Source organism: Pelobates fuscus, chromosome 1, assembly GCF_036172605.1.
Source record: "Pelobates fuscus isolate aPelFus1 chromosome 1, aPelFus1.pri, whole genome shotgun sequence".
In the NCBI taxonomy this organism is placed as follows: Eukaryota; Metazoa; Chordata; class Amphibia; order Anura; family Pelobatidae; genus Pelobates; species Pelobates fuscus.
Window position 1 is genome coordinate 95,527,185 of NC_086317.1, and position 25,021 is coordinate 95,552,205.

General features: G+C 40.4%; 1 protein-coding gene across 1 annotated transcript in view; it reads left to right on the forward strand.

Moving 5' to 3' along the window:
• AP4B1 (adaptor related protein complex 4 subunit beta 1) overlaps positions 1–22,597 on the forward strand; it is a 210,929-nt gene extending 188,332 nt beyond the window's left edge. Inside the window, exons 4-11 of the mRNA XM_063450089.1 lie at positions 861–991; positions 5,691–5,838; positions 10,946–11,442; positions 14,189–14,272; positions 15,281–15,384; positions 15,976–16,183; positions 17,901–18,170; positions 21,932–22,597. Coding sequence (XP_063306159.1) covers positions 861–991; positions 5,691–5,838; positions 10,946–11,442; positions 14,189–14,272; positions 15,281–15,384; positions 15,976–16,183; positions 17,901–18,170; positions 21,932–22,350 — 1,861 coding nt within the window. The 3' untranslated portion in view covers positions 22,351–22,597. The remainder of the gene's footprint in view (positions 1–860; positions 992–5,690; positions 5,839–10,945; positions 11,443–14,188; positions 14,273–15,280; positions 15,385–15,975; positions 16,184–17,900; positions 18,171–21,931) is intronic.
• The last annotated feature ends 2,424 nt before the right edge of the window (positions 22,598–25,021 follow it).

Consider the following 25,021-nt stretch of genomic DNA (forward strand, 5'->3'; position numbering starts at 1 on the left):
AAAGCCAAATTGGAGAAGCCATGTGTGAAAAACTAAGTACACGTTATGATTCAATAGCTTGTAGAGCCAACTTTAGCAGCAATACCTTTTTAAGTAATCGTTTTATGTATGACTTTATCAGTCTCTCGCATCGTTGTGGTTTTTCAGGGTTTGTTCCCCTTACTTCCAGTACAGGGAAATTGTAATACTTCAGCATGCCAAGACATTTTAGGCAATGCTATGTGGGAACAGTTTGGAGAAGGCCCTTTTTTATTCCACCATGACTGCCCCGGTGCACAAAGCAAGGTCCATAAAAACATGGTTGGATGAGTACTTGACTGGCTCGCACAGAGCTCCAACCTCGATCCCATTGTACACATTTGGGATGAACTATAACAGAGGTTAAAAACTAGGCCTTCTGTATAACATTACTGCCTGACCTCTCAAATGGTTTACTGGAGGAATGGGCAAAAAATCCCACAGAAACATTCCAAGATCTTGTGGAAAGCCAGCTGCAAAGAAGGGACAAGCTACATATTTATGTCTATGTATTTAGAATGCGATGCTATAAAAGTCCCTGTTGGTGTAAAGGTCAGGTATCCAAATCCCTTTGTCCACACAGTGTATGTATATGTGTGTGTCCAGCCTGCCCACTTTTCTTTTGTTAGCTTTTAAGATTCTTTTGTTTATTTGCATAATTCTGCGATTGGGTCCTCAATTTTATATTTACATTATATGGTTTTACTAAAGATGTGATTTGTTAGTTGTGCAGTGTAATAATGTAATTGTGACATAATGTTTTTTATAGCTGCTTCTCCAAATATATGCACTAAGTATCCTACAGGTTGATTTTTAAACCTGATTAACACACTCTCCCCTAGGATGCCAGGAATACATGAATATATACAACAGCCAATTCTCAATGGCCTCAGAGACAAAGCTTCGTATGTGAGAAGAGTGGCAGTTTTGGGCTGTGCCAAAACGAATACGATGGACAGAGATGCAGAAGTCGGTACGTTTACAAATTTTAGTAATTCAACTCATAGAAAATAAAATAATCTCTTAATGCAATGTTTTCATTAAAAAAACAAAAACAAAAAAAAACATTGAGCACAATGTATTTATTTTTATTCAGTGGAGGTGTATCCTTAGGAGCAATTGGTGAAGTCCCACATCAATTTTTGGTGCAAAAATCCCCCCCCCCCCCCCCCCCAAAATACAGCTACTCCATGTCTCAACTTCTTGTGGCTACTCTTGAGCCTGGTATGTATGTTAGTGTTTATGCAGCACAGTATTTAAGCCTACAGGCCATATTGCAACTGGACTGATCTTATATGTATAGAGGGAGCCTGACTGTAGCGGACAAATTTAGAAACGGCGTAATCTGCTTCTAGAGATGTAATTATAGTACCAGCATGGTAAGTCACTCCGACATTGTTGCTATGCAGGACTGAGCAGGGTTTATTCTGTTTATAGAAGGCTGTGTGGATATTTAGTGGTTATTGAGGGCTATTTAGAGACTTGAGGATATGGCTGTATTTGATTTTTTTTTTTTTTTAATTCCCAACTCAGCTATAGTCACAGCTTTAGGAATTTGGCTTTTAATTCACTACAATTCAGTGTTTAATGAATAAACCCACCTGTTTTATATATTAACTAATATGATTTAATGTAGTGCAATAAATACTGTTGAAGATGTATCATCGGGTCAGGGATTAGTAGGGTATTCAAAGCTGTTTATTGAGCAAGGCAAAAACACTCAAAAGTATGCTTGAAAATGCAACAAACATATTGGACACGCAGGTCCTAAAGTCAATGTCAATGCGAACATAGTAAACAGTGTGATACAGCGATATCGTTTTCTGTAGTGCAGGCTTAATACCAGCGTAATGTGCATCGAATCCCAGTGATAGCAGAGACAGTGTCTTGACCAACTCCTTGAAACAGGAGGCAAGGTTGTTGCTCACATGCAATAAAACAATTAACAATAAAACAATTAACCAGTAAACAGTACCTAACTGGTATAGAGCGGATAATATGATTGTAGGTATGTGGAGTCTCTGTTGGCCATGGTGTCTGTGAGCGATATATTCCAGCCCTCCCTTCTATGTGGAAGGGAGGGGGGGGGCTATTGTAGGAGCTTAAAAAGGGAAAACTAAAGGATGACGTCGCAGCAAAGAAAATGATTGGTCCAATGAAAAAAAGAAAGACGGGGAGAGAAGGTGGTTGAGAGGGGAAAGGTGGAAAAGAGAGGGGGGGGGATAGAGGTTAGGAGGTAGCCCACCTGCCCGGAGTATGTGGCTTCTCCTGGTTTTTGGGGTTGAGCCATGTGGCAGATAAGGTGTCATGGATGTATCGGTCAAAAGGGCGGTCCTGAAACAGGAAAGGAGTGATCCAACTCCTTCTCTTATGGGTCAGGAATTAGTACATGGGGTTGCAGATTCCATGGGTGGGGTATAATGACATCTTGCTCTAAGCTTAGCCAAATCAAACATCTGCTACTTTTGTAAGTTGTCATGTATCATTATTATTCAATATGCTCAATATTATTGATTTTGGTGTAAAATCTTCAGCAAGGCAGATATTGTATTTTGTGGAGAGCAACCCGAGAACTTTCAAATAGGTGCATAATCATGGGCTTCCGTAGGAGGGGGCAAGGTCCCCACTCCCTCCCCCTCCCTGGATTTTTCAGCTTGTGCCGGTATTTGTTTTTAGAAATTGAGAATACACTGCAATACCATCCAGTAGATGGCGCTGTCTGTAGAGAGATGCAGGGATAGGAAGCTACATCTTTTCCCTGCTTCTCTCTCCTAAATGAATCCGTGGGGGAGCAGTTATAGACAGTGCAGCCAGGAACTCCCAGACTGCAGAGACAGCTTACAGATCACGTAAGTGAGGGATGGGGGGCAGCCCACAGATCAGGTAAGTGAGTGTTGGGAGGGCAGCCTAAAATCAGGTAAGTGAGGGATGGGGGGGGCGGGCAGCCTACAGATTAGGTAAGTTGGGGACAAAGCGGAGGCAGTCTACAGATCAGGTAAGTTAGGGAATGGGGGGAGAGAGCCTACACAGTGCCCTGTTGTAGTCTTTGGTTTACCATTGAGCGTTGCACTTGTTATTTGGATTTCCTAGTTACTGATATTTGGCTTTGACTCTCGTTATTCTGTCTCTCTGTTTCCCTTGACCTCGGCTCGTGTTTTTGACTATCCCTTTTTGCATAACTCGACCATTCTAAAGATCGGTATTGCAATTCTCTCTACTCTGTCCTGTCTGCGTGTTAGAGTTCCCTAGTGAATTTTACATTGTGTTACTTTCCCCTCCTCCCCTGTCCCTTAGTGTTACTCTCCTCTCCCTCCCCTTAGTGTTACTCTCCCCTCCCTCCCCTGTTGTAACGGACCGTTTCAGCAGACAAGGGATTAAAATCCGTTTAGGCGATAATCCCCTTTTCACAGACAGGCACAGCTACTGTAGAATCACCAAAACTCACGAATTGGATATAGGTGAATGCACCAAACTCCCAAACTGCATACAAGGGAATAAGGTAGCACTCCAAACTCCCAAACTGGAACATCACGAATAGCTGCTAGCAGAGAACAGGAAAAGCTTCCAAGCGGCTTACACTCCTGGCAGTCAGTCCCTATCAGCATACAGTGAATCCCCCCAAGAACGAGACAAGGCTCCGTGTTGAGGGTCAAGCAGTGGTCTGTTTATTGAGGGCTACCTGCCCCTGTATTTATGCAGGTCTCCCACCTGGTGGACACTCCCCTAGGGGACCAGATGGAAGACTGTAACAACGGACAGACATTTAGCATTTCAGGACAAACAGAAGTAAAACATCCCCACAATGCACACTGGCTTCCTCCCCTCTGCCCTGGAGAAGTAATTCAATTATCTTCCAGGACAAAGGCAAAACTCCATTACACACGTGGGGACACAAAACAGACTATCACTTTAAAATACATAAAGACACATTTTATACATTAAACACAGACATGTAACATATCCCCAGATAGCTCAGGTCTGAGTGCACATTATTAGGTGAATGGCACTCAGACCCCACGAATACAGTTTAATTTCCATGGAGCCAGAGTCTTTAATTACACGAATTGGCTCCATGGCATAGCTATCTGGGTTAACATTCACATAAAATAAACTACCGAATTTACATGCATTCGGTTAAACATATACGAATTAGAACCAGGGGCTGGAGGTTCAGCGGTGCCTGCACGTAAAAGTGTCCGGGTTTGGTGCATGAAAGCCGGGCAGAAAAGCGCTGGCTGCCCGGGGAGCTCCAGAACACCCCCATCTAGTGGCCGCTAAGTGTAACCGCGGCCACCCAGTAACAATCAATTAAGCTGCGGTTAACCGCAGCTTCAGGGAGGTAAATGGAGGGCACACTCCAGCTTCTGGGTGGCCAATTAACGGCGCCGGCCGGCTTCCCACGGCTCTGGGGAGGCTGAAAAACGTCTGTTTGTTCGGTAGATAGCATCTACTGAACGGCCGTGCAGAAAGGGAGAAATAAATCCTTCTGCACAGTAAAATTAACCCTTTAGCTGCCGGTCCATAATCCAAAGGCAGCAGGCGGGCAACCAGGCTCCTCCAATGCAATGTGGCGAGATTGGTCTTGTCACACCTGTCCCTTAATGTTACTCTCCCCTCCCTCCTCTGTCCCTTAGTGTTACTCTCCCCTCCCTCCTGTGTCCCTTAGTGTTCCTCTCCCTGCCTTACCTGTCACTTAATGCCCCCCCCTTTCTTAGTGTTCTTCTCCCCTCCCTCTTAGTGTTCTTTTTCCCTTTCCTCCTGTGTCCCTTAGTGTTCTTTTTCCTTTTCCTCCTGTGTCCCTTAGTGTTTCCCCCCCTTCCCTTTGGTCCATTCCCCTGCTTCCCCCTCACCGGCACTCAACTTACAGCACCTCCTATTTCTGGTATTATTTCATGTTCAATTGTGGGAACTAAGCAAGTTAATGTCGATTTCTGTTCTCCTTTTTTGTTAAAAGAAGTCAAGCAGAAGTATGAGTAACCGGTATTTAGAATTGTCACATGACCTGTTTCCCAGTGATTAAGAAAGAGGCTTAGTTTTATTGAGGTATAATTTGAATTGGGCAAGCAGACATCTTCTACATTTGCATTAGAAAATGTATCTATAGCAGTATTTAACTGCAATACTTTCATGTAAAGTTCTTGTACAGCAGTAGTAACGTAGAGTTGCAAGTTTGACTCATTTGGTGCTGATTTCATCCTGGGGTCATCTCTTCCTAGCTTTTTCTCCAAACCACTTTATTGAGAGTTGTCCTTGTTCAACTCACCGCAACATTTCATGTGTAAATAAATTACGGTAGGTAGGATAAGACAATAGTACATGCGTGCTTGCAAATCTGTTTCAATTCAATGAAAATATTGGATCTAAAATTGGAGGTATGAACATTTTAGACCAAAAAATGCATTAAACAGAAATAGTTGTGGGTTTATGGAATAGCCATAAAGTGATGGAAAATAATACAAGTAAGAAGATGAATAGAGCTTGAGATAGATCATTATTGTCCTTACCTGTAAACAAATGTCAGAATAAAACCCGTGCTTTTTAAATTAACAGCAGATAAAAAATATTTTACAAACCTGTTCTATCACACACTATTTTACTAGTGCTTTTTTATGCTAATGTTATCTGTGCAGTTTCTGTTTTATTTGTTCTATGTTTTATTTTTATCCTTGCAGATGGCGCGGTCGTGAATGAATTGTACAGTCTACTTCGAGATCCTGATCCTATTGTTTTGGTGAACTGCTTACGTGCCTTAGAGGAAATCTTAAAAGGAGAAGGTGGAGTTGTGATCAACAAGCCCATTGCTCATCACCTCCTCAACAGGTTCACTGTCCTGATCACCTATTAACTATTCTCAGGAGTGTTGCCAAACAGTGGCCGCTGTGATATTAGGTTCCAGACATTCTCTGACTGGCAAACAATTAGGGAAGTTAGGTTTTAACACCTGAAGGGTCTTGTTTTGACAGGGTCAGTCATTGTAGAGGAATGTGTTTTTTCTCCTCCTTGCAGTGGCATGACCAGTAGGGGTTAGTCAAAGTCAAGCACTAGCTAATTTTGTTTTAGGATAAAAATGTATAGCTAATGTTTATATTAAATACATCCTCATGTGTTATAAAACACTTTTTTCATGTTGATATCAGTTTTAAAAAATAGTAAATTGTTTGTTTTTTTGACACATTGTCAATGTGGCTAGGTTTTATTAGACATTTCACCAAGTGTTATGATCTATTGCAATACTAATTTACTGCTTTGATGCAAAGAATAGAAAGCTCCTGTCTACATCTGTGGTACATTGCATATGCACGTCATTCACACTGCTGACTGTTAAACGGAGTTAACACAGGCTCACATCAGAGAATTGGTTAACTGGGCTGCAGAAAAATTCAGAATAAAATGCAGGTGTGTAGTCATAAAAATAATTTGGGAGACTTGCCAAGTTAATTGCACATTTCATAATGCAGAAGTTGTGGTAGAATAATATTTGTGTCCACTTTGCTATTTCGTCCTAAAACTTACAACTGCTTTGTCATTTCCTCACAATTTCCAGTTTTGTCTTGGAGGTAAATGTAAAAATAAGCAATGGACCTCAAGAAAATTAACTGACTAAAATAAACCTGCCATTTTTTTCCCCCCTCTCTCTCACATCTTGACAGTTCTTTAAAGTAGCACTCTAGTGACAGAAATACAAACATGTATTCCTGACACTATAGTCCTGAAAAGGCTGTTTAGGTTACCGGCCCTCCTCTGATCTCAGTAAAAACGTGATTTTACTGATCTTTTCTCATACGCCCCAACAATCTTGCCGCAGCTGGCTCAATATTGATGATCTCAGCCAATCCAATGCTTCCCATTGGAGGTAAGGCAATTGTGCATGCGCGGTAAAACGCCACGCTACACCAATCAGCATCCTCTCATAGAGATGCATTGAATCAATGCATCTCTATGGGGAATGTTTAGGTGTCTCCATGCAGATGGTGGGGACGCTGAATGCTAGTGCTGCACAGTGCACAGCACTGGACTAGGAAGCACCTCTAATGACTGCCACTAAAGGTGTTATTAGGCACCAATGTAAACGCTGCCTTTTCTCGGACAAGCTATAGACATTAGAACCATTACATTAAGCTTTAGTGGTTCTGGTGACTAAAGTGTCTTTTTAATTGTAAATTGTATGACAGAAGATAATACAATAAAGCTTGGTTATTTTGATCTTATTTAATCTTACTTTGTATATGTTTTAGGCCTAAATTCTTTACATGTGTTGAGGCCTAGATTCCATTAGAAGAAATACACTTAAAGGAACACTATAGGGTCAGGTACACAAACATGTATTGCTAACCCTATAATGTTAAAACAACCATCTGTCCCCCTCCCTCCCCTCATTTCCCCTCTGAATATAGTAAAAATCTTACTTTTATTGTAACCTGCTTGGCTGGTATCATCAGAGGTGATTCTCTCAGCCAGTCACAATGCTTTCACATTGGATTGGCCGAGCTTGTCAGGGAGGCAGATCAGGGACAGAGCCAACACAAGTCAAATATGACTCAGGCCAATCAGTATCTCCTCATAGATATGCAGGGGCGGACTGACCACTCAGGCAATTCGGTCACTGACCGAGGGCCCGTGGCAGTCAGGGGCCCGGATGCATAGACAGGTCCTTGGATCTCCCATCTGGCCCAGCATTAGTGCTTGTGCTTTATTCCAGCAATAGTTGCGGGCCCCTGCCTGTGGGGGGTCTGCAACTATCACAAAATATCACCTCCCAACTACACATTAGGGAAGATAGAGTCAGAGACACATAATGAAAATAAAATCATATTCAAAGGAAAGAAATTGCATGCCAACACACCACTGAAGCCATGCACATGGTGACACACTGCTTATTTGTTTTTACAGACTGATAATCTACAGGCATATAGTTTTGCATTTACACACATACTGACACTCCTCACAAATAGAGTACTACAGTCACACACTGATACTGACTGCTCAAATAAATACAAGAACATTCTGAACATTAATACACACAAACATTCACACGTCAACAATCCACTTAATTTACACACACAGCTTCTTCCTCACAAATACATTTTAGATCCCTACATATACATAGACACAAACACTACACACAAGTACACTCACTCCTAGGCACACTGACACTTCATACAAATATACTCCTACATTCACACAACTAATTTGAATACTAATATACCCCTGCATCCACGTGCCATAATTCCCTATAAATCACGGATGTCAAACTTGGGGAGCCGCATACGGCCCACAACTAATATGTTTGCAGCCCGCGGCGAGGTTGTGCTGAGTGTAAGCTTTCCCTGCTCAGCTTCCCGCAGTGACGCCGGGATATCAATGCTCCCTTGCTGCCTGTTTACTCCCCTGCCTGCCTGAATATACACCTGCCCAGAAGTCCCACTAGACACCAGGTAAGAAATCCACCCAGCTCTCCCAAAGTTAGGGAGGCTGGGTGGATTTAAATTAAAATAATAATAAAAAAAAGTGTTGGGGGGAAATGTGTGTATGGGTGTATGGCTGTCTGTGTGTGTGTGTGTGTGTGTGTGTGTATGGCTGTCTGTGTGTGTGTGTATGGCTGCCTGTTTGTGTGTGGCTGTATGTATTCCTGTCTGTGCATGTGCATGGCTGTCTGTGTGCATGGCTGTCTGTCTGTGTGTGTGTATTGCTGTATGTGTGTGTATTGCTGTATATATGGCTGTCTGTGTGTGTATATATGGATGTGTGTGTGTGTGTGTGTGGCTGTGTGTGTGTCTCTGTCAGTGAGTCTGTCTGTCTGTGAGGAAGCCTGTGTGTCTGAGTGATTGTGTGTGTCTGTGAGTGAGTGTGGGTGTCTCTGAGGGAGCCTGTTCGTCAGTTAGTGTGTGTCTGTCAGTGAATGTGCGTGTCTGTGAGTGCATTTGTGTGTTTGAGTGATTCTGTGTGTCTGTGTGAGATTGAGTGAGAACAGGGGCAGGGGTAGACGGGAGGACTGGGATTTAGTATACAAGGGGAGACTGGGATTTAGTAGACGAGCGGGGACTAAGATTTAGTAGACCAGGGGGGACTAAGATTTAGTAGACCGGGGGGGACTGGGATTTAGTAGAGGGGATCGCTGGCTGTCTGTGTGTGTGTATTGCTGTATGTGTGTGTATTGCTGTATATATGGCTGTCTGTGTGTGTACATATGGATGTGTGTGTGTGTCTCTGTCAGTGAGGCTGTCTGTGTGTGTGTATGTCAGTGTGTGTCTGTGAGGAAGCCTGTGTGTCTGAGTAATTGTGTGTGTCTGTGAGTGAGTGTGGGTGTCTCTGAGGGAGCCTGTTTGTCAGTTAGAGTGTGTCTGTCAGTAAATGTGTGTGTCTGTGAGTACATTTGTGTGTTTGAGTGATTCTGTGTGTCTGTGTGTGTATGTATGTCTGTCAATGAGTGTGTCTCAGTGAGATTGAGTGAGAACAGGGGCAGGGGCAGACGGAGGGACTAGGATTTAGTAGACAAAGGGGGACTGGGATTTAGTAGACAAAGGGGGACTGGGATTTAGTAGACAAAGGGGGACTGGGATTTAGTAGACAAAGGGGGACTGGGATTTAGTAGACAAGGGGAGACTGAGATTTAGTAGATAAGGGGGGACTGGGATTTAGTAGACGAGCGGGGACTAAGATTTAGTAGACGAGCGGGGACTAAGATTTAGTAGACGAGGGGGGACTAAGATTTAGTAGACAGGAGGGAGTGGGATTTAGTAGAGGGGATCGCTGTTTGTTTTTTAATAGTGTACTTTTCAAAATAAACCTACGTTTCTATGAAAATGTACATTTTTGTTTTTTTCACACCTATTGATATTCTACAAACACACATGCATTCATACTGGCACAATAAACAGAAACGACCATTCACAATGATTTTAAATGCTCAATGAATGTGTCTCAGTGAGATTGAGTGAGAACAGGGGCAGGGGTAGACGGAGGGACTAGGATTTACTAGACAAAGGGGGACTGGGATTTACTAGACAAAGGGGGACTGGGATTTAGTAGACAAGGGGAGACTGGGATTTAGTAGACAAGGGGAGACTGGGATTTAGTAGATAAGGGGGCACTGGGATTTAGTAGACGAGCGGGGACTAAGATTTAGTAGACGAGGGGGGACTAAGATTTAGTAGACGAGGGGGGACTAAGATTTAGTAGACGAGGGGGGGACTGGGATTTAGTAGAGGGGATCGCTGTTTGTTTTTTAATAGTGTACTTTTCAAATTAAACCTACGTTTCTATGAAAATGTAAATTTTTGTTTTTTTCACACCTATTGATATTCTACAAGCACACATGCATTCATACTGGCACAATAAACAGAAACGACCATTCACAATGATTTTAAATGCTCAATGCAAACATGCATTGATAATCATATGCATCAAAAGTAATACACAACATATGAAAGTTATATTTAAAATTAATCAAATATATATATATATATATATTAGCATTCAAAGGGCCCAGGACCTAATTTTGCCCGGGGGCCCAAATGGCTGTCAGTCCGTCCCTGTAGATATGCATTGAATCAATGAATATCTGTGAGAAAAGTTCAGTGTCTCCATGCAAAGAGTGGAGACACTGATTGTCGGAGCTGCACAATGTGCAGCACTGCCTCAGGAAGCACCTCAAGTAGCCATATGAGGAGTGGCCAGTGGAGGTATCTCTAGGCTGTAATGTAAACACTGCCTTTTCTCAGAAAATACAGTGTTTTACTGCAAAAAGCCTGTAGGGAATCATTATACTCACCAGAACCAATAAGATTAACTTTGGACTTTTCTTATTCCATTTTCGTTAAACGTTTTGTTCATTTGCATTTTACCTCTTAAAACACTATTTCACTTTTCACCTTAACTTTCCAGGTTAATTGCCATTAGATAAGAATGTTAATTATTTATTTTTTAGGATGGCTGATTTGGATCAGTGGGGACAAAGTGAAGTCTTAGCCTTTCTCCTCCGATATACACCCCGGACAGAAGAGGAGATTTTTGACATCCTAAATATCCTGGACAGCTTCCTTAAGAGCACCCATGTAAGTGTGGTCATGGGTGCTTCCAAATTATTTTTAGTTCTCGCCAAGGACTTCCCCCATGTGCAGAGAGATGTCCTGGCTAGACTTAAAGCTCCTCTCCTGGCTGCCTGCACCTCTGAGAGCAGAGAAATGTGCTTTGCGGCATTGTGCCATGTCCGCGAGATTCTGCGCAGCTTTCCAGCACATTTCAGTGCTCACTATAAAAAGTTTTTCTGCTCCTACAATGATCCACATTATATCAAGAACCAAAAGATGGATATTCTATGTGAACTGGTGAACGATGAAAATGTACACAGTATTTTGGAGGAACTTCGAGTCTGTTGCACAGATGTATCTGTACAGCTCGCTCAAACAGCCATTTTTGCAATAGGTGAGTATTATTTATTGTCTATGTATTGCAATATTCGATAAGCTAGAGAACCATGGCTTATATTTTTGTAGCATTTTTGTGGCACGTAAACTCTATTAAGGCTTCTACTGGAGAAGTGCCAAAATATTGCTTATTTGCCAGCAGCACTCTCCATCAATCCATGCTTTTCAGTTTGGATGTAATCAACATTGGTAATGGCTAAGTATTCCACATTATCAATGCCGCTGAGAAAATGAGTTGTTCCCATGCACTGTGGAGAGCTTAACTTGGTATTAAAATGCTTCGACCACTACACTTTGCTGCAGTGTTTATGTGCATAGAGTGCTTTTTCAGATGTTGTTAGTATGCAGTTTTGAAGCAGTAAAAGATGCCTACGTCTATCAGGTATCTAGATATCCCTGAATGATACTTGCTCCATGTGTATTATTATTAGTTGAAGCTAATTGATGCATGATACCTAAAGAACTAGTTGACTCAATTATGTAGGGTAGTTTAAATTCTTGACTGTGTTGTGCCTGGATTACAACTAAAGTCTACACTCATCAAGAGGCACTCTATACACCAGCAATAAACTAATCATAACAGCTCACTGTAGCAGTTATGGTGCAAATACACTAGACGTGCCACTCCTCAGTAGGTGAACCATTTTTTTGAGCGATTTGACAAAAGTGGAGCACCCTTTGCTTTAGTTTGGCAAAAGTGGTAGTGGACTTCTGCATTAGCCCTTCCAACTTTGGGAAGAAATATTAAACTAACTTGTGATCTCAATCTGCCACAAACATCCAAAAAGATCATGCTATTGTTATAGCATTTTTAGCCTGCATTTTGCAATTTGTTCTTCAATCCACTGCAATACAGCGTTTAATGAATAAGACTTTTGGTGCAGGATCTCCCGTGCTTTAGACCTAAATAATGCAGGGGTGTTTCACTGATGTGATACAGCGTATTTAAGTTTCTTATTTATTTGATTTTAATTAATCCCAATCAGTCATTGTGGATGCAGTGGGTTGCTTCCAAATGTAATTTAAAGGACAACTATAAGCACCAAAACAACTTTAGCTTAATAGAATTGTTTTGGTGTATAGATCATGCACTTGCAGTCTCACTGTGCAATTCACTTCCATTTAGGAGATAAATCACTTTGTTTATGCAGCCCTAGCCACACCACCCTGCCTCTGACTCACACAGCCTCCCTACACACTTCCTTAAAACTAGGTCTGTTTTTTTTTTTTAAATCTCCTACTCTGTTTATTGTCTTTTAGAGCCTGCAAAAACATCATCTGATTTAGACAGAACAGGAGATTTAGAATAAAAACACTTTTAAAGTAAATACTGCTGTTAAACCTTCTTCATCACAAATCCAAAATACAGTGTGGCCAGTAAGTCCCTACCCATCCATATATCTTATGTATACAGTTTATCTGTGTGCTGGGTGGGTAGGGATTTATGGGCCACCCTGTAGTACCTGCCCTTATGTGCAAGGACTTCTTATTGGGAAGCCAAATCATGTCTGGACTTGGTTAGAAGTGGAGAGCCTGCAAAGGCTGCAGACAAAATATTTGCAGGGTTTGCAAGCTGTTTGTTAATATGCATAATTAAAAGCATGCATATTTTCATTTGGGGTATATCTACTAAACAGTGATTTGTTTTTATAATTGGGCAGTAAAGAGTAGCTTTAATTTCTCTTGTTTTAGGCAGTTTTCCATTTTAAAATGCTAAGATAAGGCAGTATGTTTTAAGTTTCACATAGGGTCATAGGATATATACACGTGATTTAAACATTATATAGATATCTTGTATTTGGTTTTCACTTAATTGAATAATGCTGTGACTTTGAATAAAAATTTTTTTTAAACGTTTCTCGTTGATACTGTGAGTCACAGCCAGGAGAGGTGTAACTAGGGGTTGTAAGTAGGGCTGCATACAGAAAGTGATTTACCGTATTTATTCGAGTATAACGCGCAAAATTTTGTACCGATTTTTAATCTAAAATTAGGGGTGCGCGTTATACTCAAATAAATATTAGCCCAGCAGAAGAGGGAGGGAGTGGGTGCTCCGATAATACCTCCCAGGACCGCCGGGCTCATTACAAGCCCGGCGGTCCTGGGGTGGCGGGCAGCAAGCGTTTACTCACCTCCCTGCAGCTCCTCCAGCTCCCCAGTGTAAATCTCGCGAGACCCGCGGCCAGCTCTGACGGCCGCGGGTCTCGCGAGATTTACACTGGGGAGCTGGAGGAGCTGCAGGGAGGTGAGTAAGCGCTTGCTGCCCGGCGGTCCTGGGAGTTATTATCGGAACACCCCCTCCCTCTTCTGCTGGGCTAATATTTATTCGAGTATAATGAGCACCCCTAATTTTAGATAACAAATCGGTACAAAATTTTATACCGATTTTTAATCGAAAATTAGGGGTGCGCGTTATACACGTGTGCGCGTTATACTCGAATAAATACGGTAACTCATAAACGGCAGAGAATTGAGCAATGAGACTGCAGTAGCATAATCTATACTCTAAAATTGTTTCATTAAGATAAAGTTGTTATGGTGCTTAGCGTATCCCTGTAATATTTTTTTCCATTATTGCTTTACCTATAAAGTGTCAACCTAATCCATGATTTATTCACACAGTACACTTAAATTACATTCTATGGGTATATTTTTATCTGCAAATTGTACAAAGAAAATAGATCTACTGTATATTTATTATAGTTTTTTCTTACATATGTTATTATATGTGTGTTCATTTTTAGGTCGCATTGCAAGAACTTATAGTGAGAAATGTGTGAAAATCTTAGCAGCACTTCTTGAATTCAAACAAGAGCACATAGCATCAGGTAAATTCCTGAAAGTATTCTAAAGAGGAACAATTTTATGGTGGTAAACCTATGACCGAACCAAACAAAAGGTGAATGAGTGTTCCTAGAAAGTATAGCCTACTTAAAAGAAAAACTTCACCTGTGATCTGAATGAATCAAATCCATTTACAATTCTAATGGAACAACCTTCCTCCTTATTTAAAGTGCCTTAATTACCGTACATGATATATAGAATCTTATATCAGAAATATCAGAAATGTATATAAAATAGGTTTTATCCTCTTTATATTCTAGTTAGTATGTAATGAGAAATATCAACTAATATTGACACAAGTGCAGATAAGGACCTGAAATTAGGAAAGGAAAATCAACTCTTCGTTATGGCACCTTAGCACCCCCTTGCACACACCTTTAAAACATTGCCAGGATACCATTGGTGGTGGCTGAATAAAGGCATCTTACTGTGAAGAAGCATTTTAAATCGGTCTTTATTGGCTTGAGAAACCTAAGTGGTGGAGGTTCTTGTTAGACTGTGACTCTGCATGTCCTTTTTACCATGTTTTCTGATACTGGTTGTCCATACACTTAACTCAAACACTATTGCAATATTTACTGGGGTGAGGACTGCCAAATACATTTTGATTGTTTCCCATAAATGTATAGCATATGATATGACATTTCTAATATAAGTGTCATGTGGTACCTGCCTCTGTCTTTTTATGATTTGCATGTGTCCTCCATCCTATCCAGCATTCTTCTGTCCATTTGGAAATGCTGTTTGAAGAAAGTACTGCTTAGGTTCAGGCTGCCATAAAGATATAGGTATTGCTTTGGTTGTGTATGGGCACAGGGTAATTTCCCTCAGATGGATGTTTATTCAGTCAACCAGTGAGATCAGAGGAAGAAACATAGTGAGTCAAGGAGCAGCATTTCCAACAAAAATGTTTTGACACAGTACTTTCGTGATTTATCCAAGCAACAATACCGTTGATAATGCTGATATTATAGTTCTCTGTGGTTTTTCAGCTGTCATACAGACTTTCCGAGACCTTGTTTGGCTGTGTCCACAGTGCACGTCGGCAGTATGCTCGGCTCTTCCTGGCTGTGAGGAAAACATTCAGGATAATGAGGTGATGATATAATGATTAATAAGTATTGGTGCATTAACTCACTGTGAAACCAGTTGTGTTGATTCTACTAATTATGTTTCCCCAGATGTACTTTAAAGGGAATCTGTCTTGGTAGACACAACTTTAGCTCTTTTTAAAAAAATCTTAAAATTCCATCTATACATTGCGCTAGCAGGTTTATTAGCAAATGTATAGATCTGTAGAAAATCCTAATTAAAAATAGGTTTTTATCCCATATATCTCTAAATTCCTTGGCAAACACTGAATGCCAAGGAATTGAGGGAAAGGGTAAGCAGAAAACACCTCCCACAAGAGGTACCTCTGCTCTCCACCCATAGCAACCACAGCGCATGAGAAGGTGGAGCGCCAAACCAGCGCTGAGAGACATCGGCGCTGGAGTCGGGTAAGTGACTAAAGAGTTTTATATGCCGGAGAGGGGGAAGGCAAAGGTTGGGGCAACCAGAGGGCACTATACCGTTAGGAATTCACTAGAATACTAAAAAATCTTCAGCTCCATTGTACAGTTTCTATAATGTGTTTTTAAAGATACAAGTGAAATTAACATGCATTTATTTTTTTAAATATGTACAGGGAAAGCAGGCATTAATTTGGCTCTTAGGAACGCATGGAGAACTTGTTCCAAATGCTTCTTACATCTTGGAGGACTATGTTGACAATATTAAGGCAGAAATCTCCCCAGTGGTAAAGATGGAACTTCTGACTGCTTTAATAAGACTCTTCCTTTCCCGACCAGCTGAGTGTCAGGACACACTTGGGCGACTCATTTATTATTGTATTGGTAAGAAAATCATCCTTTTAAAGATCTTTCTGTACTGGGTTTTAAAGAAAATGTGTATATCAGGCTAACAAAGAAGAAAGCTAAAAAACTAAAACTAAACTAGTTTAAACACTAGGAATGTTTTTGGAAAAAATAACTTTTAATCTGAATATCTGCTAACCACTTGGCTATTACAATATATAGTTAAAAAATGTTTCTTCATAAAATCGACATCTGTCATCTTTGTTTAATATGACACCGTCAGCCATGAAGCTTTTCTTCAATAAGAGGAGGAAGCACAACATTATAGTAGAGGGTTGTACATAAGGTGCAGAAGAGGAATTGTAATTGTCCATGATTCAATAAAGTTTTAATTCTGCTATTGGAGTACTGCTATGTAAATAATCCAAAACTGCACATTTTAGCCTTCAAAAGGAAGTAAACTTGACAGAAACACGATTCAGCATATTAACTCTTATTTTACTTAGCCATTTAAAGGAAACTGTTACTTCCCACGATTTCTAATATAATATTTACTTACCCCTATATTTCATTATTGAGTATATGCTCTGTCATTTGCTTCTGGCAGTCAGCAGATAGAAAGCATGCAGAAAAGAGGAAACATTAAACAGTTTCTATTTATATCTTTTTCATTTGTGTAAAAACTCGTTGGAATCGTCACTGTTAAATCTTCTTAATTTCTTCTTGTCTTCAGTTGATTGATATATATACGTCTTTTGTATATATAGTCTTGGGCCAAATGCTCGCCACAATAATATATGTCTATATTATTGAAAAGTACTACTACGCAATCGGACTTACGGTTTCTTCAGGTTTATTCTTAGTTACGGATGCATAATAAAACAATAAATTATGTTACAGGATAATGGACATTCAACAGCAGATGGTAATTGCTGGACTTCTTTACATCCTTACATCCTTACATCTTTACATCGAGAGAGAGCCAGAGAGAGAGAGACAAGAGCGACCTCGTGTCCCTCTGTTACTATATATATGTGCCCATACTGATGTCAGACTATAACTCTAGCAATATAAGGACAAGACCCCCAAATCCACATTCCAGAGTTCTCATACAAAGAAAGCCATGTGACTTAGACCATCTGTTACTTATGTCAATCCACACATCCATATATAATCAATAGAAACATAGAATATTCAATATTCTACAATTTGCAATGTGACTGAGCCTGGACTCCACAGGATTATATCATTTTCAAAATCATCAAAGGGTTACTATAACCCTTTTGAGAGGGGGATCTTTCTGGTGTAATATGCCTTATTGGGCACTGTGGCAAAGGGCCTCTGTCAATTAGTTTTAGGCTTTTGCCTAAACAAATGGTGTTTTATAGCTAAAATAACTATTTGTCTATGGCTGAAATACACAATGGATCCCTGAGATTCAATGAACAAGAAAAGTTTGATTGTTTGTTTTTTGTCAGTTCTGTGTCATGTTTCCGTTTTAAAAAATAGAAACTTCCTATTTTTATGCTATGACAATACATTTTGCATGTTTATAATTACGGACTACCTAAAATGCCACTCTATGTACTCTAACAACCTTTACTCTGAGCAGAGACTATGGTACAAGCACCATTCTATCCCTGTCTTTTATTAATTTTTTTTTTGTAGTGCATAAATTTCTTTTATATATCAATTGCAATTGCAAAAAAGTATCTTAATTCTGTTTCTAATATTAGAGTGTTTATTATATTTCTAGAGGAGGAGACAAACATGGCAGTGCGAGATCAAGGCCTTTTCTACTATCGCCTTTTATCCACTGGCATTGAAGAATTGAAAAAAGTGCTAAGCAGTCCAAAATCCGACCCATCATTGGGAGTCTTGGAAGACAGAACTGAACAACCAATCAACACCTGGTTATCACGTTTTAACACTCTAGCAACTCTATATGACAAAAAGCACTGGGAATCTCTAAGTGCAACCACTGCCCATTTAGACCTCTCCAGTGTTACAGATCATCTACTAGCAGGTAGGTTTGTCATATAATGATATTGCTTGTTTTAAATGCATTTAATTAGCATTAGACTTGTGCAATTTATTTCAGAACTAATCGAAATTAGGGAGTTTTGGCTAATTCGTAAGTGTCCAACTTTCTGATTCGCCGCAAAATGAAAAGAAAACAAATCCATATTAAATTTATTTATTTATAAAATATTTTACCAGGAAAGATACATTGAGATTTCTCTCGTTTTCAAGTATGTCCTGGGTCCATAAAACATTGCATTGATACATTAGGGTACAATAAAATACAAAAGCAATATCAATACACAATATATACAAAATGTAACATAGAACAGGTAGGAATCAGTTTGTTTTGGATCCATTCATTTTGACAAGGATAGCAAATAATGTCATTCTTTACTAAATAACTGAAACAGCAAAGTTAAATAAAAGGGTTGTTTCTTAATTTCTAAGATGTTTAGTAGATAGCTGCCTAGTTTGGTATCCTTATGTCGGGATTGCCATATATAAGAATAACAGATTAGGGAGCTATGTACTAAACAACTTAACACATTCTAAATTAAAAATATCCCTTTTCTTACTTTTACTCTTTCAGCTGTTTATTAGATAGCCCTCCTTTGCTATCCTTACATAGGATTTCTATAATTAAGGATACCAAATTAGGGAGTGTGACGAACTACCCTTCGCCACTGGTTTTAGGAGAGGGCTGCATGCCAGCCTCTTGCCCTATGACTATGGCCCTGGGGTGTATTGCTCTTTAAGAACACTATTGGGGCATGTTGAGACGTGGCACAATGCCCCTTTAAACTGTCAAAGTGGAACTTCGAAACTACCGAACAGCTGGACCACACACAAGTGGAGTGTGCAGCCAATTTACCTCCCAGGCTGGTTGTTAACCGCAAGCTCATAGACGAACGGCTGGGTGGTCGCGTTCATATAGTCGAACACGTGGCGGCGTCCATCTTGTTTAGCCGAACGCGGTCAGCTGTGTTTTGCTGTCGAGTTCATGGAACTAAAATCGGATACGCGCCGGCACAAACACCGCTGAACGTTTACCTTCTCTGGAACTTCGACGGGAGTAGAACTGTGTTCGACAATACAAACGCCACATTAACATTGCCTATTTGCACGAACTGCCCATACGTGCATTTGAACAGTATTTGAACTATGGTAAATAGACCGGCCACACAGCCTAATTCTCTGGAACTGGTTTGGGCATGAAAATGTGCGTGCGGTCAGTCAAATGTGACTTCCATCTATCTCCCGAACCCCTGAACCGATTCGCATGATTTTTTAATATGTTGTTCCCATAATTATGCCTGTTCAGAATATATATATATATATATATATAGTTTTATGGGAATTGGATGTTTAATTTTTATGTTATGAAAAATGTGTAAAAAGTTTATTTTTTGCTTGGAGATAATTGAGTTGATACAGCAATTAACTCAATTATCTCCCAAGCAGAGGGGAGGAATTTACAGTAATGAATGGTAGCGTGTAACTGTGTGACTGTAAACTATTGGTTGTTGAGTTAGTGTTTTTGGTGCACAACAAGGTCCACATGGGTGGTAACCTTGGGGGAAAACTTGTATAAAAGAAACAATAAAGCCTCAGTTCATTCCGTTCTGTTCTGCTTAACCCTCAATACGAAGCCTTGTCTCGTTATTGTAGGGAACTGCTATATTCACACTGGGGATTGATATACTTTGTATACTCCCCTGAGCTCTAATCACTTAGCTCTTTTAAGAGCTGTTCCTGATACGCTCTCCTGGAGGAGAGGTCTTTCCCACACAGTCCTGGATGTCAGAGGTTGATCCAAGGTGGAAGGAAGACGGCGAGACTCCAGCTAAGCTACGGCAGTTGTGGAGTCTGCGGTGGTTGTGGTTTCCAGTGCGGTGCTTATGGTCCTCGGCATCAGCTAGGAAGCGTCCTTCAACGGAGGTGCCCAGTCGGGGTGCCAGGTGATCTGTTAAAGGGAGCTATCTACTTAACAACTGGAAGCAAAAAAAGCCACAGAACAAAACACATTTGCCACCTAAACTGTAAAAAAGAAAACATGCATGTTCCCTTTTAATCATTCTAGATAATAACCAGATAGTTTAGTATGAGTCTGCCATTCATTAACGTTATTTTCATTCCTGTTGCAATGAGTGGAACTTGGGAGATTTCATTTGTTGATTATTATTTTTTTTTTTTTTTGTAATTCTTTATTTTTGAAGCGCGTGAAAGTTACAGGTATTCTCACTTTGCCACAACAGCTAAAGCGAGACAGGTTTTGACAATAGGCAGAACATTAGTGGCATATAGTTGAAACTGCGCACATTTTTGTTTCATTAGGTATCAAGAAAGGTACACATATAAGACGTAGAACAGATATGCTTATTTTGCCACGACGGCACATACAGGCATTTCACATAGCGTAATACTGGGGCATATTTGTTGATTATTTTAATCTGTAAATGCCATTACCTTATATTACGTTTGTATTAAGCATGCTCAGGGCTGGCCCAAGACATTCAGCTGCCTGTCAGACAGGGAGCAGCACTACCTCCCTCCCTGCTTCTCTCCAGGCTCCTACCTGCCTGTTCCCTATGTCTCACTCGCGAGCAGCATTGACAGCTCACTGGCTTGCAAGCTTGCAGCTCGCGAGTGGGAACACAGTAGAGTGCTGTGAGAGGTGAGAGGGGACCTTCCATATAAGTAAACAGGCGGCCCAGCTGATTTCTTAAAGCTACATGAGCGGCAAAATGCAGCTCCTGTTAAAGTGCCACCTGGAGCCATTGCCCCACCGGGACCAATGGATGGGCCGACCCTGAGCATGCTAATATGAATGTCAATTCATAATAACACAAGGAGCAGTTATTTAAACAAGGCATCTACATGGTCTGTCCCTGCTTGCTGTTATAGCAGCCAAATTCACTCTTCCTTTTGCTATTCAATGCAGTGTCATGGCCAGAAGTGCTGGATGCGATATAACATATGAATCAGTACTCATAAATTCAGAGTAAGAAGATGACTGAACCCGTCTGCTATCACAGCAAGCAGACTTCAATAGCAAGCAGTGTCTTTCTTTGTTCTTTCTTCTAAATTTCATGACCACTGTATTTTTTTTTTTTTTATATATCCTTACTGCTGTTTGATGTCTTACCTTCATCCCGGTAGCTGGCTGAGTATAATAACAGCTACAATATAAGTAGTTGCCAATCATTTTCTCATCTGTTATTGATTTTATTATCCATGCTTCTCTAGTTCTTTAGCGTGCATGGGAATTATGTGAAATTTAACCAAAATGCATTAATCTTCTATCTGTGCAATTAATTTTCCATGACTCTCAGCCATCCATTATGCTCACTCGCCAAGCATCAAGAGAAACATGGTCCAGAACAGCTACAGTAACAGAAGTTATATGTGTGCTTGTTTTTTTTTATTATAAATTAACTATATATTAAGACCTATTGCCCTGATGTAAAATTTTAGATAAACTTTTCAAAAGACTTAATATTTTTTTTTTTTGTATAAGTCTAAAAATATTCATTTTAAATAATAGTTTACAAGTTTATCCAAAAAAATTAAATAATTTGAAAAGCATAGACAACCTTATTAAATTGAGGTCTAGATCTGAAAAAAATAAAATTGTCTAGCTCTTAACTTGTAGCCCTGTTCCCAGCTTCTAGGAAAATCGGTTACTATGACTATTTTACTGTAAGTAATTTGAAGAACATAAAAGTAATACTGTTTTGATGAAGAGCACTTTGTGTTTTACAGTGGAACTTACTTCTGCGGATGCTGGAGAATTGCAAGATCACCATGAACCTTTTAGTCTGATGAGCGACATTGTTGTAACTCCAGAGCAGTTTGAGAAAAAATGGATTTCAGAGTATGCAGTGTGTGACTTAGATATTGACTGGACGGAAGGGGTTCTACCAGACACAGTGCAAACATCTTTACAAATGATGCAAATCTACACAATTGCCAAGAGCAAACCTGGTACCCAGCCATGGAAATCCTACATCTATGCTCAGGACAATAAGGACAATTTATTCCTTGCACAATTAATGCTTAATACTGATTTGCCTACCCTGCATACTTCTGTGAAGACAAGCACAGGGGATGAAGAAGCACTAAATAGCTTTATAGCCCTTTTAAAATCTGCAGTGGCAACATTCTTGGATCTCTCCAGGTGATGAATATAAAAGACTGAACTACACTTGATTTAAGAACATGTGCATATAGAGACATACATAGCTCAGTATCTACTTTGTGCTAGTTGCAGAATGCTACATTCCCATAGAATTCCACTTACGGAATAAAATAGTGGCTTTGTGAAAGTGTTACTTGGCTTTCCAGTATACTTTTCCCTGTTATGATAATCAGCTGCAGCACAAGGACTTTGCAATCTATTAAAACCTATACAGTTTTCTCTATTTATAGATCACCTGCTTTTGGGATAAAAACGACATCACCGTATACAAGCTATGACTGAGGCAAATGAGACTTGCATCAGCCAGACATCCTAGGTTGCCAAATCCTAGCAAGAAAAATACTTATTGCTGTCAATGAAAGCTTTAAAATGGAAAAAGAAGCCTGCATTTCTTTTCTCATATAATTGAATGTATAAAAATGAATCCTTGCAAATATACTGATCTTTGACAAGTTATTTAAAATGAATATATTGTTTTATTTTTCTGTCATTCTAAAGATAGCATTTTTGGGGGGCCAGGGGAGAGTGGAACGAGAAGTCTAGACAGAGGTTTGTATCCATAACCACTATTTTAATATTGTTCCACTTCGGTTTCACAAAGGAATTATGTCAACAAATATCTAAAAATAAAATAATAATGAAAATGATATACGTGAGTATGCTGGACAGCAACATTAATATTATTGTGAACTTCAAAGTAGCCTAAATGATTGCATAAAAAACAGATTGTCTTACTAACCAATTAACTCTCTCAAACTGAATTGGTTTGAGATGTTACCAGGGAAATCATAAAAAATCATGATTGAGTGGTGGATCCTTTTAGTATTATTTTTATGCACTCCATAAATTACAAAAAAAGTGTTCATCCTCAGTGGCAAGAATTGGCTATACACAGTAGGTATTTCTCTCCATACATATGTCAGGTGTTACTTATTTGTGTAGAATGTATATTTAACTTTTGTACATAAATATCTCTTGTGACAGAGTTACTGATTGCATGTCCTAAGTCTAGGACAAGTTTTAAAATGTATGCCTCACTCGGAATTTTTGCTATAAATGTTACTTTTTTTGTTTTGAATAATTTGAAGGGGTCAAACTCCATCAGCCACTTACCTGAATCCAGTGTTAGACAGCCATAAAGGGCAGATTTAGAGCAGCAAGCACCCAGACCACCTTAGTTAGATGAAGTGGTCTTGGTGCCTACAATGTCCCTTTAATATTCATTAGAATTTGTAAATAAATACATAATGTTAAGCTCTACTTGCAGATAAAACGCATTGCAGTAGAGACTTTTATATGGCTCACAGTTTTGCCTATTTACATCTAGTTATTCATGCGGAGTCATATTTTAAAATTTTTTCATGTTGTCATAAATAATTTGACAATAATTTTCAATACATAAATTAACTTTTTTGTGTTACTTCTATCTTTGGGAGGCTTAACATTTACTTTAGAATATGATCTCTATCAAACTAATTTCTTGAACATGTCATTATACAGAAAAAGTGAGATATCACATTTACGGTTATATAGAAAACTGACTGCTGTGAAGTCTTTGCTACATAACACTTCCTGTTACTCTCCTCCATTAAAGAATAATATTTCTACAAGTCAGATCCTCATCCTTACAACACTTGTAAACAAAGTGTTAAAGGGGGGGGGGCGGGGCCGGCCGCCGTGCTGAACGGACGCACAGGAGAAGAGCTCCTGAAAATTTACAAACTTTAAGCTCTTAATAAGCCTACAAAACTATAACCCGACGACTAAAAGCTTAACACCGGTGCAAGCAGCAGCCCTGGTCCCGAGGAGAGGCTTGCCGCGAGGTTCTAGTCCCTCGGTGGGGCGATCCACGTCAAGGAAGATGGGGACCGCTCGGGCGGTGAGTGGGGTGGACGGCCGCTGCCCAGCTATCCTGCCCACCAGCGGAGCGGCTGAACCGGGAAGCTAGGGGGTCCGGCCCTGTCCCCCCCCCCAGGCCGGCAGGGGTGATCCCGGCCCTCCACCCTGTGATCCCGCGGAGCGCCACGACACCAACGAGCACCGGCTCCCAAGATGGCGGAGACCGCATGGCAAATAGCCCGGGCGCGAAAGCAACAGGACATACCTTCCCCTCATGATGCCGCACCCTGCATGACACGGCTCCAAGGATTTAACGCCAAAAGCCCGCACATACGAGAAGTCCTGGAGGGTAATGATCCCCAAAACGGGACATCACTACCAGTCCCTGGTTTACCCTGCCGTGCCGCTTCACCTCCTATGGGAGGGCAGAAACGAACAGCCAAACACCCTAAAGTCACCATACAGGGACTCTCCCATCGTCTGAGACGGAAAACAAGGGGACAGTGCTCCCCCACAGAGGGAATACTGCCTCAATAAACCAATATCGAATGGAAGTATGCCTGCTACCGGAGTCAACATGCCCTCTGTCCCATCTTGGCAGACTGCACAGCATACGGACGGGCCGCCCGACAAGCCACTACGGACCATCAACCGGCTGATATTGGGCTAGCATGGGGTGGACATTTCAGACAAGCGAAACTTGCCCTCAGTATTGATGTCACTAGCATGATCTGCTTTAGATGTTTAAGCTGCGTAAACTTTCCAGATATCATGATATGTGCTACTTAATTTAGCTAATCAGCCCTGGCATGTTT